This window comes from Trichechus manatus, unplaced genomic scaffold (genome assembly GCF_000243295.1).
Source record: "Trichechus manatus latirostris isolate Lorelei unplaced genomic scaffold, TriManLat1.0 scaffold00010, whole genome shotgun sequence".
In the NCBI taxonomy this organism is placed as follows: Eukaryota; Metazoa; Chordata; class Mammalia; order Sirenia; family Trichechidae; genus Trichechus; species Trichechus manatus.
This window is the reverse complement of record NW_004443946.1, coordinates 25,240,235-25,256,293: the sequence shown is the minus strand read 5'-3', so window position 1 is coordinate 25,256,293 and position 16,059 is coordinate 25,240,235. Positions and strand designations below refer to the sequence as shown.

Below are 16,059 nucleotides of genomic sequence, written 5' to 3'. Positions count from 1 at the left end.
GCCAGTATGTCGAAGGGCACACATAATTTCTTTCCCCCTGTAAAGTGAATCTGGGCATTTTATAGCTGAAAAGGGAGCAATTCCCTTTGAATTAATCAAGAGGGAAAAGTGCATTATGTAGATTTTAAGGGCAGTCTTCCTTGATTGACAAAGTCTCCTGGCCATCCTCTGAATAGCTTTAGCTAGAGGACATTTCTTGACATCTCTCTGGGGAGGTCTGTTATCTTAGTTATACTCACTCGGGGCCTGTGGTTTTTTGCACATCAGTTAAAGGAATGACTACAGTCGGGGCTCTTGAATGGCACACACTTGTTAAGCATAGCCCTGTAACACTTCTCCTTTGTTAAATTAGCAGAAAGCAGTAATATTATGAAGAGGAAACATACCTTTCAGCCACTTTGGACATTTTTAAACAATGTCTGTCAATCTGTGCATTCAAAAATGTTATCTGGGGAAAGAGAGAACAACGATGTTAGGGCAAAAATAGGATTCTTTTTTCCCCTTCATCTCATGGACCTGAATCCTCTATTTCCACTAAGATCCAAATAGCTCCTCTGGGAAAGCTTCTCCAATCATCCAGCTTACACCATTTTACCCTTTTGGAAATTCCTGTGTCACGGAAGATTCACTCTCTACAATTTAGCCTTTGATCACATACTGTCTTGGACTGTGTTATAATTTAAGTCTTAGAGGCCCCAAGGTGATTGTGAGATGACAGCCTCTGGGGACCATTACCAACACCCAACTTGTGAGTAGCATGAGCCACCTCCCCTTCTAACTGGTTTCTCCAGATGTTTTTTAGGCAATTGGCCAACTTCCTGCCCTAGATAAGAAAAACTAGGCTGGGCTGGGGTCGCAGACCACAGAACCACTTAAGACCAAATCTGCCCTGCCTGACATGCGGAGAACCATCAACCCCCATCCTCTGGGTGACCCTGGAACTTTTCTCTCACCTGATGGAACCAAACTTTAGCAGTCCAAGATTGGGGGAAGACTTGCAGAAGCAAAGGGTCCGAGCCTAAGATCTGGTTTGAGAGACCCCCCATTTTGGACTGAACAAGTGCAAACAATGGAATCGCCCTGGGAACACCTTCCGGGGCCAGACCAATCAACACCCTTGCTCTTTCCCAGCAGGACGCTTCCTCGGTTCTTGTCACTAATAAAAACTGTTTCAGTCATTGTTCAGGGAGCCATTTTGGCGATGCAAGTTCCAGTGTGCTCCTTTGCTTGGCCAACCAAATAAAGCTTCTTCTTGGGCTTTCACTCATGTCGTGTCTCTATGGCTGTGCCTCGTGAGACCTGAGACCCTTGCTAACAATTGCAAACTTAAAGGTAGAATATATTCTACAAAGCTTAGCAACAGCAGGGACAGGTGATAATGTGTACCATAAATACCTGTTTTGACCAATCTCCAGTGCCCTTTCGTCTTTGTACCTTTCACGCATACATCATACCCATGTGCTTGTCGCATTTGACAAGAATCATCAAATAGCTATTTAACATATGTCTCTTTCCTCTTCCACACCCAATAATAAACTTGTCAGGGACAGGCACCTAAAAGTTTACTCCTTTTGGTTTTCCCCCAGAAGCCAGTAAAGCATAATATAAAGAATGTTGTTGTTAGCTGCCATCGGCCCTGACTCATGGTGACCCCAAGCACAACAGAATGATATGCTGCCTGGTGCAGACTGTACTGTTGTGATACATAGGGTTTTTATCGGCTGATTTTTTTGGAAGTAGATCACCAGGCCTGTCTTCCTAGTCCATCTTAGTCTGGAAGCTCTGCTAAAACCTGTTCAGCATCATAGCAACACATAAGCCTCTGCTGACAGATGGGTGTTGGCTGTGCATGAAGTGCATTGGCTGGGAATCGAACCTGGGTCTCCTGCATGGAAGGTGAGAATTCTACCACTGAACTATTAATGCTTCAGTGTAAAGAATAGGTCCTAAAATTGCATCATTACCAGTGAAACTCCAGAAAGGAGTTAGGAAATGAGCCATCCTATGCTGATCTAAACTGACCAGTTAGCTCCTCATCAGGAAGGAAAACAACATTGAACCAAATAATTCTGAAGAAGCATTGGGAATGGGACTTTCTTTATTTTTAAACTTGCCTGGGGAATCACAGCTTTAATAAAGTCAGAGGTCCTGAGCTGGTTTACTCAGGAACCACATGACAATTTTAAGAACCCTGTGACTTGAGTCCCTTCTTCCTCTTGGCTCCCACAGCTGTCCATGGGACAGTTGACTGCAGCAGCCACCAGCAGCACTGGGATAACTCCAATAACTGCTGGTTGGTAGACAATTTTCACTCTCGAGCTTCCGTGGCCTGTTCATACACAGCAGTCAAAGTTTCAAGCCAATCACAGCTGGGCTCCACTGTGGCTTCCAGGAACTCAAAGCTCACTCAGCCTTCAGAGGTGAACATTAAAAGGGCTTTTAAACTGGCCACTTCTCCTCCTGGGTGTATGATACTCAACTCACTCACCTGCTTCCGGATGTCCTCTTTTGTTGTTTTCCTGACTGGCTGGGCAGGTATGTGCACAGGACTTTGTGACTGGGACTCTTCAGTCACGCCATACACTGACTGGAGGAGGAGAAGCAAGAGCATAGAGTCATGCACCCTCTCGGAGTGGAAGGATGCCTTAGGGGTCAGCTAGTTCAACCACTCATCCGTGCTTCAAAACCCCTCTATGACACTCCAGACAAGAGGTGTGTGTGGACTCTGCCTGACTTTCTCCACTGATCGGGAATCTGCTTCTTGAGGCAGCTCATCCCATCTTTGGGAGACCACTGCTAGAAAATCTTTCCTATTATTGAGCTGACAACTGTCTCCTATTATGTCAGTGTTTCTCAAAAGGTGGTCGGTACACCATCTGCAAAGAATCATATGGGAATACTTTAAAACATGCGGATTGGTTAGCCCACCCCAGACCTACTGAATCCAGACCTTTGTGGGCGGGCCTCGGGAATCTGCATTTCATCAAATGCCCCAGGTGATTTTGAGGCACAAGAAAGCTCAAGAGCTACCGCTGAAGGTTATGCACAAAAGATCCCCTCTATGAGGGTGAGCACGGTTGTACAACTTGAAGAATATAACCGATGTCAATGAATTATACATGTAGAAACTGTTGAAATGGTATATGTTCTGCTGCATATATTTTCCACAACAACAAAACAAAATATTTAAAAACAAAAAAGATCCCTTCTAGATTTTTGGTTCGTCAGCAGATGATATGCCCATCTAGTATAAAACTGAGATGGCAGAGTTTGGGGTATTCTCCTTTTAAGCCTTAGCTTGTCCACATGCCCACAGCTATGGCAACTTTTCAAGCAGTTCTTTGTGTTAGGGACAGACTAAAGACACTCTTAGCTTTGGGAAAAAAATAAAAGCCTGAAAGGTATGCAATGTATAGCTGAAATCTATAAAATCAAGAGGGCTTAGATAGGATGGCTGTGGGCTCCATGAAATTCTAGAATATTAGAATTGTTGTTGCTAGTTGCCATCAAGTCAGTTCTGACTCATGGCGACTCCATGTGTGCCGAGTAAAACTGCTCCACAGGGTTTTCAAGGCTGTGACCTTTCAGAAGTGGATTGTCAGGCCTGTCTTCCGAGGTCACTCTGGGTGAGTGTGAACCACCAACGTTTCCGATAGCAGTCAAGTACTTAATGGCTAGTAAAGATTAAATGAAGAGATTTTAAGACTAATATTATAAGATATAATATAGTGGGCAACTATTATCCCAGTGAAGAATAATATAAGTAGTTTCAAGAGGTATAGATATAGATATAGATAGATAGATAGATACATGAGAGATAGAGACAGAGAGACACACACATACAGAGAGACAGACAGAGATCCATATTGGCCATTACAAGAAATAGGGATGTTTGGAGACATATCTCTAATCTTTTGAAATTACCATTACGGAGGATAGCCATGTCCTCCCACTTTAAGGTCCTTGGTGGCATGGAAAGGGTGATATGTATGGATCTTGGGGCAGTCTGAGTGTGGCACCCATGGGTATGCCTGGCCACTGCCTCTTCTGGTAAAATGAAACACAAGTGATCACTGAGTCACTCACAGTTGGGCAAGATGATGATTTTGGATGATCTGTTGTTGTTAGCTGCCACAGAGTCAACCCCGGCTCAAGGCAAACCCATGCACCATGGGGTTGGACTGTTATGATCCAAAGTTTTCACTGAATGATTTTTGGAAGTAGATCACCAAGTCTTTCTTCCTAGTCTTAGTCTGGAAGTTCCACTGCAATCTGCTCAGTATCATAGCAACATACAGACCTCCACTGACAGAGGGGTGGTGGCTGCACGTGAGGAGTATTGGTCGGGAATCCTACCCAGGTCTCTCACATGGAAGGAGAGAATTCTACCATTGAACCACCACTGCCCCCTGGATGATCTAGCCATACTAAAAGACTTTCACTTGGTTCAGAGTATCAAGCTTGTTTTCACCTGTGGGATCCCCACCCGCACTCCCCGCTTCTTGTTCCTTTAGTTTCCTTACCCCCTGCCATCTCCCAGGGACCAACTGCTATCTATCCTTCAGGCCTCAGGACACTTGATCCTGCTTCAGGAAGCCCCAGGGCTGCCCCTTCTCGGCACTCCTGTATCACCCTGCACTTCCCCTATGCTGTTGCCTGTGTGCTTATTTCATCTCCGTCCTCCCTGGACTGTGGGTTCCATGAGGACAGGCCACTGTACCTCAGCAGCAAGTACAGCGCCTAGCACAAATCAGCCACTTGATATATATTTGTAGAGTAAGTGAATGAATGAAAGGTTTCAAAGATGTAATGTGACAGAAGGACAAATAGCAAATTATTGTTTGAACAGTACCAGAAATGGAAATGCTATTCGCATCAAACATTTTTAATTTAGCTAAACTCACAAACCTTTTTAACCTTTTGAGGATTCTTCAGACGTCGACATTTTCTGATGTCCATTTCTGTTGTGTTCACACAACCTGGCTGAGAAAAAAAAAAATCATCATGTAAATTACTAGGTGAAAATCACCCTTCCACTTTAGTCCAAACGGCACCATCAGAATCTTTATCTTTCCCATTACAAGTAATGCATGATTATCTCCATGCCATTTACAATCTTTTTAAAAAGATGTTCCATATTCAGTATTGTTTCTCCATGGAGTTCTCATATAAAATAGAAAAGCTTGTTTCATACTATCTAACGATGATATGTGGAGGGTATAATGTACAGTTTCTGAGCGCAAATTTACTATTCAAAGTGACAAGATCGATTCAGCCACAGCCTTTGTTATTTCACATATGTAACTGGCTAAAAAGACTCCTTTACCTAGATGGGAAGCTATTTGTTTTTGCTTTTAATCAGTCTCCAACCACCAGTTGCCATCGAGTCAATTTAAACTCATGGTGACCCCACGTGTGTTGGAGTAGGACTGTGCTCCATAGAGCTGATTTTTTGGACGAGGATCGCCAGGCCTTTCTTCTGAGGCACCTCTGGGCAGACTGGAACTGTCAACCTTTCAGTTAGCAGCTGAGTGAGCTAACCGTTTGCACCACCCAGGGACCCCTAATCAGCTTTTAGGAAGGCTAAAATAGTTTATTCATTTTTAGTTCCATATCATGAGGGGAATGTAAGATTTATTTTCATAATCTAAAATTAGGAATGTTTGAAAGAGAATTTAGCATTGAATGGCAGTAGAAGTAAAAATTGTTTATTTTGGGAATGCAAATTTCTGGGGCCCAAAGATTCCCCGGTGGAATTCCCACAGGCTCCCCCGTTTCCAATCCCATGTTGTCATGGATGGATATTTATAAAGGGTGGAAGAGACATACATTCTGGGAAATCTACTGAGATTATAAGAATGAACAGCAAAGCCAGCTTCACAGAGTTTAGTGAATCTCTTAAGAAGGAGACACCTGGTGGCTAAAGACTGTTTTCTTTCAAGAGAAGGAAATGAGAAAATGACAACACCCAGAGAACCAGGCAAAACTTTCTCACCACTGGCCGGTGGACATCCCAAAAGGCTCGCTCTTGACTATCCAAAATTTTCCTTTCTGTCTTGTCCTTTTTCCGGTCAATCCTGAAAGAGCAAAGAAAGGAAACCAGAGGCTTTTGCATTCTGTATTTCCCCGACCCTTACCCTAGCTCTCTGCTCCCATTTAAGGAGCTAAGCGCACACAAGGCAGAGGGAACCTGTGTGCCCCTGCTCTCTGCAACACACTCGTTGTCATGAAATCGATTCTGAGATGGTGATCCCGTAATATAAAGAATGTTGTTGTGATCCCATGTATTACAGAGTAGAACTGAGCTCCACGGGGTTTTCTTCGTTGTAATCTTTACGGAAGCAAATCGCCAGGACTTTCTTCCCCAGTGCCGTTGGGTGGGTTTGACCTGCCAACCTTTTAGTTAGTAGCTGAGAACAAATCATCTGCGCCACACAGGAACCTCTTACTGTCTGCAGACCTGGGAAATGTGGGCATACAATTCCCTCCAAGAAACCTCAGAGAGTCCACTCGTGGACAAGAGACCTGGTTTCAGGCTGGATTTACAAATTACCACATATATGTAATGAATATGGTGGGCTTAAGGGGAGAACAAGAATGCAACTATCCATTTGAATTATTAAGCTTTGGAGTATTAAACACCGAACTATCCACTGGCATAGCTACATCAAAGTGGATATTGTATACACAAATTATAGGAAGGAATCTAACCATGCACTTGCCAATGTTTCATTCTCAAATTGGAAAATCTGCTTTAGATCCAGAGTCAGTAGAAATGCCCTCAAAATGCTGAAATTATGAGTTCTAAAAATCACTTAAGCCACCTGGCTTTCCAAACGCAGAGCAATGGCCCTGGTGTGCGAGAAGACTCAGCTGAGGCACAGATTGCACGGGGGAAATTACAGCTGACAAAGGCAGATTCTACAGGCTCCATCAGCAGCACAGGTAAGAGGCTTTACGAAAGTGTGTATTCCTTCGTATTATCTCTCTAAGTAAAAAGTAACTCAGATTAATTGCCATGTAACTTCTGGTTCTCGGCTCGGTTGGGAGTACCTTACTGTACTGGACTGAAATAAACCCATAATCACCCTGTGATTTTTTGTAATAATTAACGTGTACTTAAATGGTCTGCAATTGTAATGTAATCACAGAGTTCATCAAAAAAGTTACTCGAGAAATACCAAATACCTACAAAGCGATGATTCCCCTTCTTTTTCTAACGTGATGCTATCTGATTCTGAAAGTACCAATTCACGCTCCTCTTTGCTTCCTACTGCTTCTAGGTAGACAGGCACAATTCAGCATCAAGCAAATCCCAGCCTCCTCTCTCCCCTCCCCCCTCAGGAGGTGTCAGGGCTCCTCCTGCCGCAACTAGCACCCAGTGCCTGGTGCCCACTTCTCTCAGGGGCTGCCAGGAGCACCTAGATGGTCAGCGGGTGGCTGGCATCATGGACAGGGGAAAGACAGCGATGTGCAGAGGAAGGTGAGTGCAATGGTACTGTGCAAACCACTGGACCAGATGGCCTCTTGGGTCATTTCCTATAAGGATCCATAGCAATGATCAATCCTCACCCACACAGCTTGAGACCTGGCTCTTGCAATGGGTTGCAACACTGCCCACAGGCTATGAACCAGGTCCTCTGAGGCCCATGCGGTGGAGGTAGGGGCTTGCACAAAATGCAGGTGGTGTCCCAGGGAAAAGGTACTTGCATTCTCCCAGATCCCACGCCCTCCTCTGTCCCACTTCTCTTGGTAACACTCCTGCTAATGCAGAGGTCATCGCTGGGCAGGACAAAGGAGAACCTGCCCCGAGCAGTTTCATTTCCAGATTTAAAAGGATCTGATTGACAATCATGTTGTTTGGGCCGGGGCGGCGGGGGGGAGCATTTATTCCCCACACCTCATGTTGCCTAGAGAAGAAGGAATTTTTACTATACTCCCTGGGAGGGAAAAAGAAAATATGTGAAGAACACTTGCGACTTTTCTCCCTGTTTCATCTCTTCTCCTCCAGGGGAGAAAGAGTGACTTAACTTAATGGTAGATTTGAAACGAGAAATGGAGGATGCTCAGGTCAGTCTTTTCTGGGCACCCATCTGGACCAGCCTGTCCTCAGGATGCCTGTTCTCTCCATGCAGTGAACTCACAGGTATCAGCTCTGCCCTGGTTGGTGGGGGAAGACTGTAGATATCCAGCTCTGCTCACGATGGACAAGTTCAAGTCCAGATCTGTGGCCACAGATACAAAGCTATGCCCTATATAGCATTATTACCAGTAATAAGCTGACATTTTGGACTCCATCTGTCTGACTTCTGTGTCTCATTTTTTGATTGATTCTAAGCCCCTGCCCTGGGGAGAAAAAGGTTATTTGTTGGCCTCCCTCAAACTCCAATATGTTTTTCTTTGAAGAAGAAATTCCTAGACCAACAGGTGAAGTCGGTCAGATGTCTTCCAGCCTCTGAGCACAGAAAAGTAATTGAAAATCTGTTTGGAAACAGGTACACCTTCTTATAGCAGGAGTCCTGCATTTGGGAGGATCCCCATTGCCTGCTGAAGCCCACACTTATGAAATTGTTTTAGAGTGGCAATAGTTACAAAGACAAAACATTCATCCTGATCTTTATATCTACTCAGTTGCTCTTATGAGAGCTTGGAGTGACAAATGACAGCTGATGGACTGGGGAGGCAAACCTCACTTTGGCAAGCTCACTCGGCACACCACCTCCAAATTCCAGTCTTTTACTCTCTGCAAAGGTCTCTATTAAGTTCACCTACTTCACTTGTGCTTCTGCTTGCATAAAGATGAATTCCCACTTCCTTGCAAAGGCCCGCTGGAGTCTTGCTAAGTTTTCCTAATGAGAAATGAAAATCAACGAGAAGGCATTAATCATGATAAGTTAGCACACTGAGGTCTATGCCTATTACAAGGTAGCCATCTATTTTGGTTACTTCCAACAAAACAGAAGTGGCCCACTTCAAATCCACTGGACGCGAACCTGATTTGATTTTGCACCATACCCTGCTGTACAGAGCGGAACTATTAATATCCATTTACACACCTATTAAATCTGAAATCTCTATGGTTCACCTGATTCCTGTCTTCTGGTCTGTTTTACAAGAATACAACTCACACAGCACTTGTTATAAAGACCACTGAAAATAGGGAGAATGGCTTGTGACTATTTCATGTGGGATTTGGGGAAGGGGTGGGAGGATCTTTGCACTTGTTGGGTATCTCAGAAAGCAAAACCAGGGAAGGATTTCTCAGAACTAGTCTTCCACCTGGAAGCTGGGAAGGTGTCAGGAAAGAAAACCAAGAAGACTTGTGTTCAGTGCCTTCTGAAAGTCAAGATTCAGAAGAGGACAAAAGGGACTGTCTATGTTTGTGGTGCCCATGAAAGGAAACCCCAAAAACAGAGAGAAAGAAAAGGTATCCAGAGTTGGCTTTAGAGGAAAAGAAGGTCATTTTCTCGAAATCTGTAGACTTACCTCATAGAACAGGAGGGTATTTTGACAGGTCCTGTAATGATCTACCTAATTCTGATGGAATGCAAAACCAGAGTCCATAGTCTGCTATGTATTTTCATAGAGCCCATGACAACACTTAATTGATTACCCTCATTAGTGGATTACTAATATAAAAGAAGCTTCAACGGAAGAGAACCACATATGAACTCACAGTTATTATCAAGGCTTGGTGTACAAGAACCTCTAAAAAACTGTCTCTTTGATTCCTCCACTGTTCATAGGAAGCAAGACTGGTAATGCCTAAGTACCACTCAACTAGGGAGTTGTTGTTAGATGCCATCAAGGTTCTGACTCATAGCAACCCTATGTACAAGAGAACAAAACACTGCCCGGTCCTGCACCATCCTCACAATCATTGTTATGCTTGAGCCCATTGTTGCAGCCACTGTGTCAATCCATCTCGTTGAGGGTCTTCCTCTTTTTCGCTGACCCCCTACTTTACCAAGCATGATGTCCTTCTCCAGGGACTGAGCCCTCCTGATAACATGTCCAAAGTATGTGAGACGTACATCACCATCCTTGTTTCTAAGGAGCATTCTGGCTGTACTTCTTCCAAGACAGATTTGTTTGTTCTTTTGGCAGCCCGTGGTATATTCAATATTCTTCACCAACACCACAATTCAAAGGTGTCAATTCTTCTTTGGTCTTCCTTATTCATTGTCCAGCTTTCGCATGCATATGAGGTGACTGAAAATACCATGGCTTGGGTCAGGCACACCTTATTCTTCAAGGCGATGTCTTTGCTTTTTAACACTTTAAAGAGGTCTTTTGCAGCAGATTTTCCCAATGCAATGTGTCTTTTGATCGGGGAGTAGTTATATAAATTATGATACAGTCAGACCATGGAATACTAGGCAGCCATTAAAAATGATAATGTAGGTTATTATTATGGACATGGGAAGATTCTCAAGATCCCTACAGTATATGACTGGGGAAAGCAGCAGCTTATGTACAATGTTTATGGTATGATTCCACTTCTTTGTAAAGAAAAAAAATGTACATGCAGAAACAAGCTTAGTGATTTCCTCTGTGGGGGAAGAATTGCAGGTTATTTTCTCTCTTTGCTGCTTGCATTTTTGTTTTTACAAAGAGAATAATTAAGAAAATATTATTTAAAAATTAAACAAATGATTGCATTTTGAGAACAAAATGCTTTTTAGTTTCTGATCATTTTATGAGAATTTTAACCCAAAAGAACATCTCAACACCATATTCTTTACAAATATCAGAGTACAGCATTATTTGGCTAGAGAATAGAAAACTGAATAAGATACACCAGGAGTTGATACTATCTTGTTTCTATGTAGGGCATATTCTAAAACAGAAAACATAGGGAAGAGAAACACAGGATGGAGGGCCCCCTGTCTTTGCAGTGAAGGTCTCTCCTGTTGGTAGTGACAGGAAGTGAGGTAGTCATGTGATGTTAGCACTCTTTGTATTGGGTGCAAAAAAAGTATAATCATCTTCTAAAAGAGGGGTGACTGCTGGGGCATGAGGACAGATGGGGCAGGGACTGGGCACCTAGGATGCTCAGAGCCACAGAACTACCTCCTAGGGTTTGCTTCGTAAGATCATAATGTTCCACCATAATTGATGTTTAATGACTCCCACTGATAAGCAAACTTTAGCCAGGTCCTGAGGCTCTGGATGGATTCTGCACTGCATCCTCCTGCACGGCTACCCATAGTCACATGACCTCTGTGATGCCTGTGGGGTCGAGGAGGTGGAAGGCCACGCACAGGTCCTGTTCTTAGGTGCTTGTGCGTTCTCCCCGGGCAGTAGAGAGGGGAGCCATGACCCAGTTGGGCTGGTAGGCTTGGGCACAGGTACCGAAGTGTGGCAGAGGTCTGGCAAAGTGGGGCTTCATGCTTGTTGGGAGGCTGAGGAAGCAAAAGCTGGAGAGGCATTTGGGAGGTGGATGGATCTGAAGGTGCTATTAATGCTGGATTATCCAAGAATCGCCTTTGGGTCTGACCTAAGCCATGGTCTCTTCAGTCGACTCATATGCACATGAAAGTTAGTTAATGATAAAGGAAGACAGAAGAAGAATTGACTCATTCGATCTGTGGTGCTGGCGAAGCATACTGAATATACTGTAGACTGCCAGAAGAATGAATAGATTAGTCTTAGAAGAAATACAACTGGAATGCTCCTTATAAGGGAGAATGGCAAGACTTGGACTCATTGACTTTGGATACGTCATCAGGACAGACCAATCGCTAGAAAAGGACACCATGTTTGGTAAAATAGAGGGCCAGTGAACACGAGAGAAACCCTCAGTTAGATGGATTGACACAATAGCCGCAACAATGGACTCAAACATACAAAGATCATGAAGACCAGGCAAATTTCATTCTGTTATATATAAGGCCACTATGAGTCTGAGCTGACTTGATGACAACTAAACCCATTACCTTTGAGTCGATTCTGACTCACAGTGACCCTATAGGACAGAGTTGAACTGCCTCATAGGGTTTCCAAGGCTGTAATTTTTACAGAAGCAGACTGCCACGTCTTTCTCCCGCACAGCCACTGGTGGGTTTGAACCTCAGACCATTTGGTTAGCAGCCAAGTGCTTAACCACTGTGCCACCAGGGCTGCTTCAATGACAACGAACCAACCACAAATCCAAGGAAGGTATTCTTCACTGCCCTGAATGTTGCCTCTTCTCCCGTAGCTGCCAGCCCTTCTGTCTTTTCACGGCTCAGCAGCACCTTCACTGGAGGTGTGTGGGGAGAGGGAAACGGAAGTCCCATGTAAATTTAGCCAATTCCTGTGATTCTCTGTGACCCACGTAAAGTTTCGTTTTGGGGAAAGATTATGCAACTAAAAATTAAAAATATATTTTAAATTCTCTGTGAGTTTTAAAGTTCTCCGTGCCTTGGTTTCTCAATCTGTTAAATGGGAACAGATAGGAGTGTGGGGCTTCTAATTTTTGCAAGGAATCACCTTTTGGAAAGGAAGGTGGAGGAGGAGGGTAAGGAATCTGGGAAAGTGTGTGCCTCAAATGACACACAGCTTATCTTCTGGATTAAATCCTCTCCTTCCGTTATGGATTAAATTGTGTCCTTCCAAAATATGTGTTGGAATCCTAACCCCTATACCTGTGTATGCAATACTATTTGGAAATAGGGTTTTCTTTGTTACATTGAGTAGATCACAACCGAGTAGGGTGGTTTCTAAATCTAATCACTTCTGAGTTATAAAAAGAGCAGATTAGACACAGAGACACACACAAATGGGGAAAGAGAGATCCATGTGAGGGTCATCTACAAGCCCATGAAGGCCAAGGAACTGAGGAGCACCCAGGGCTACTGACGAGGAAAGAATCGACATGGCTGAGATCCTGATTTGGAGTTTTAGCCTCCAGAACTGTGAGAAAATACATTTCTGTTCTTTAAAGCCACCTACTTGTGATATTTCTGCTAGAGCAGCACGAGCTAACTAAGACACATTAGATTCCACCTCTGCTGCCTAGGACAGGTGAGTGGGTATAAAGATGCAATACAGGCGGTCCTCAGGTTATGAAAGTCCAATTTACAAACAACTCTTACTTGCCCTTTAATGTTACGTAAATTTGCTCTCGGTTTGAAACGATCAGACCAATCCCTGCTTGCAACGAATTCTTCATCACAATCACTTTCACTTGCTGCACATGCAGCTTTTAAAACTAAGTACTAAGCGCTCAGGTAAGGCTACATAATAACCATATGTACCTGTTCTGACTTAGCTCTTAAAGACACACTCAGAAACCGGTTTCCTTTTTAACCCGGGGACTGCCTGTATTTAATTTTTAAAATGATCACAAAGTAAATTTGACTTTTTTTGTGTGTGTACAGTCCTACGAACAGATGCATTGATCTGTATAACTACCTCCACAATCAGGGTACAGAATAGTCCATCACCCCCCAAAACTCCCTTGTGCTCTTTATAGTCACACCCTCCCCCCACTCACCATCACTGGCAACCACTGATCTGTCCGCCATCATGATAGTTTTATCTTTTCAAGAATGTCATATAAATGGAATTATACAGTTTGTAACCTTTTGAGACGGGCTTCTTGAACACAGCGTAACGTCTCTGAGATTCAACCAAGTTGTTGCATGTATCAATAGCTTGTTCCTTTTGACTGCTGATCAGTATTCTTTTATATAGATGTACCAGAGTTTAACTGTTCACCTGTTGAAGGGCATTTGTGCTGTTTCCAGCTTTGGCTATCACAAATTAAGTTTCTGTGGACATTTGTGTACAGGTTTTTTGTGTGAACAAAGTTCTAGTTTCTCTAGAATATGTAACTAGGAGTAGCATTGCTGGATCAAACGCTAAGCATATGTTCAACTTTTACAAGAAACTGACAAACCATTGTTTCAGAATGGCTATACCGTTCTGCATTCTCATCAGCAATGTATGAGTGTTCAGTTGTCCCACATCCTCATCAGCACTTAGTGATGAGAAACTTTTCAGGTTTATTTCCCTATCCTTGTGTCCTCTTCCGTGAAGTGTCCATTTGCCCAGCTTTAAATTGAGTTGTTTGTTTCCTTATGGTTGAATTTGAGAATTCTTTATATTAAGATGCAACTTTATTGTGCTGGTAACTGAGAACAAAGGAAAGGAGGCAGAAAAGACATCCCTTTCATTGTCTGAAAGGGTTTGGAGAGGGAAGAAGAGAAAAAATACAAGCTTAAACAGAGCTACAGATATGTTTTCACCCACCTCCCACATCTAGCCTGGAAAATAATAATACTTACTGCTTCATAATCTGCCAATTCCAGCCTTGCTTTATTCTGCATTGTCCTCTTACAGAGATAGATGGCTGAGGGAAGAAGAGAAATGGTAACATGCACAAAACTAGCAGTGTAGTGGAATCATAAATCCATCCATCCATCTATCCATCCATCCATCCATCCATCCATCCACCCACCCACACACCCATCCATCCAGTACCTACTCTGTGCCCAGCACCGTGCTGTGGAAATTATGTTTTTATGTGGAAGCCATTTCCCTGACCTCTAGGAATCTTTTTCAGGTCAGGATCAGATGAGGACCCCATCTTCCAATCCTGACAACTCCTCTTCTTCCCCCTTGTCCTGCTTCATCCCAAACATCCTTCACCCAGAGTGATCTTTCATAAATCTGACCATGTTACTGTTCTGCCTAAAAGTCATGCATTGAATCCCCAGTGACCTCAGAAGAAAGACCGGGCTCCTTAGAATGGCAAATATGGTTCTTTATGATCCTGTCTCTGTTTATCGTGTCAACCTCATCTCCCTCACCTCGGGCATCCCCTTTCATCTCCATTCCTGTGCGTATATGTCCTCTGCCTGAAACGCCTGTCCCTCCTTCTATCTCCTTTCCCTCTTTCTGTCAGCCTCCTACTAGTCTTTAAAGACCCAGTGTGGTGTTCCAGATACATCTACACATACCTCAACCATGGAACCTAATTCCATCGCATGGGTAATCATGAGTTTACTAGACTGTCCCCTGCTCTAGGCTGAGGGCTCCTTAAGAACGGAGGCTATGTCCTACTCAGCTTTAAACCCTTGTACCAAGAGCCACGGCCTGGCCCACTACAGGTGGAGTGAATGAACAGTGGAAAGGGAGAACATTTTAGGTCTCTCAGGCCAGGCTAGAGAAGGGTTCTTGGCCCTCAGTTGCCAGGGCATTCTTCCTCAAACATGGTCTTCATCATCCCATCTCCCTACTTCTTCCCCTTTACTCATAAAAAAATTTAATAAGTGCCTCCTATGTGTCAGCTTGTTTTAGGTGCTGGGCAAATCACCATAATAATAGCTACCATTTATATAGAGCTCATTGAACTTCAGGTACCATTCTAAGGACTTTCCAATATGTTCACTTACTTAATCCTCATAAAAAACACTGAGGTGGCTTCTATTATCCTCATTTTACAGATGAAAAATTTTTTTCAGGTCACTCTCTGTTGTTGGTGACCCACAATGGCTCCCCTAAAATTGCCGAGTCCATTCTAAACTTCTCTCCTTGGCTACCAAGGGCTTTTTATAAACTTCCCTTCCCAACCTATCTAACCTTCTCAGTCATTCTTCATCAGCATAAAACCTTTGAATACTCAGATCACACTCCTTCCTCACCATGCCCTTCTTCCTCCCATTAGGCCACGTCCCCAGGCCTGGAATCCTTGAGGGCAAGACTATAACTTAGTCACATCTGTGACAAAGCAACTGGTAGAGTGTAGGTGATCAGGAAATGTTTGTTGACTCAATTACAGTTTCCAGCTCTTCATCAATCCAAATCATATTTATTCTGAATTCTTAGATTCAGTTTCACATCCTTCCTGGCAAGAGGGCCCCTCCCTGATAAAATTCGGTGCTAAATTGGTTACAGGTGCCCATTTTACACTAGTTGTCTTACAGTTGTTTGATATGTAATAGTCTTGGTTCCCTGGTAGCCTGGGCAACCCTTTGAGAGCAGAAGCTACATCTTAGACTCCTCCTACAGCCACCCTAAGTGCTACGCAATGAGCAGGCCAGCAAACCTCTACTGCAGTACAAGATATCA

At 43.6% G+C, this 16,059-nt stretch overlaps 1 protein-coding gene across 2 annotated transcripts in view; it reads right to left on the bottom strand.

Moving 5' to 3' along the window:
- RGS6 (regulator of G protein signaling 6) overlaps positions 1-16,059 on the bottom strand; it is a 598,382-nt gene that overhangs the window by 59,337 nt on the left and 522,986 nt on the right. For both annotated transcript variants that reach the window (XM_012560055.2, XM_023726339.1), the window contains exons 7-12: positions 14,274-14,338; positions 8,773-8,849; positions 5,996-6,077; positions 4,909-4,983; positions 2,489-2,587; positions 387-448 (exon numbers count right to left, since the gene is read on the bottom strand). In XM_012560055.2, coding sequence (XP_012415509.1) covers positions 387-448; positions 2,489-2,587; positions 4,909-4,983; positions 5,996-6,077; positions 8,773-8,849; positions 14,274-14,338 — 460 coding nt within the window. The remainder of the gene's footprint in view (positions 1-386; positions 449-2,488; positions 2,588-4,908; positions 4,984-5,995; positions 6,078-8,772; positions 8,850-14,273; positions 14,339-16,059) is intronic.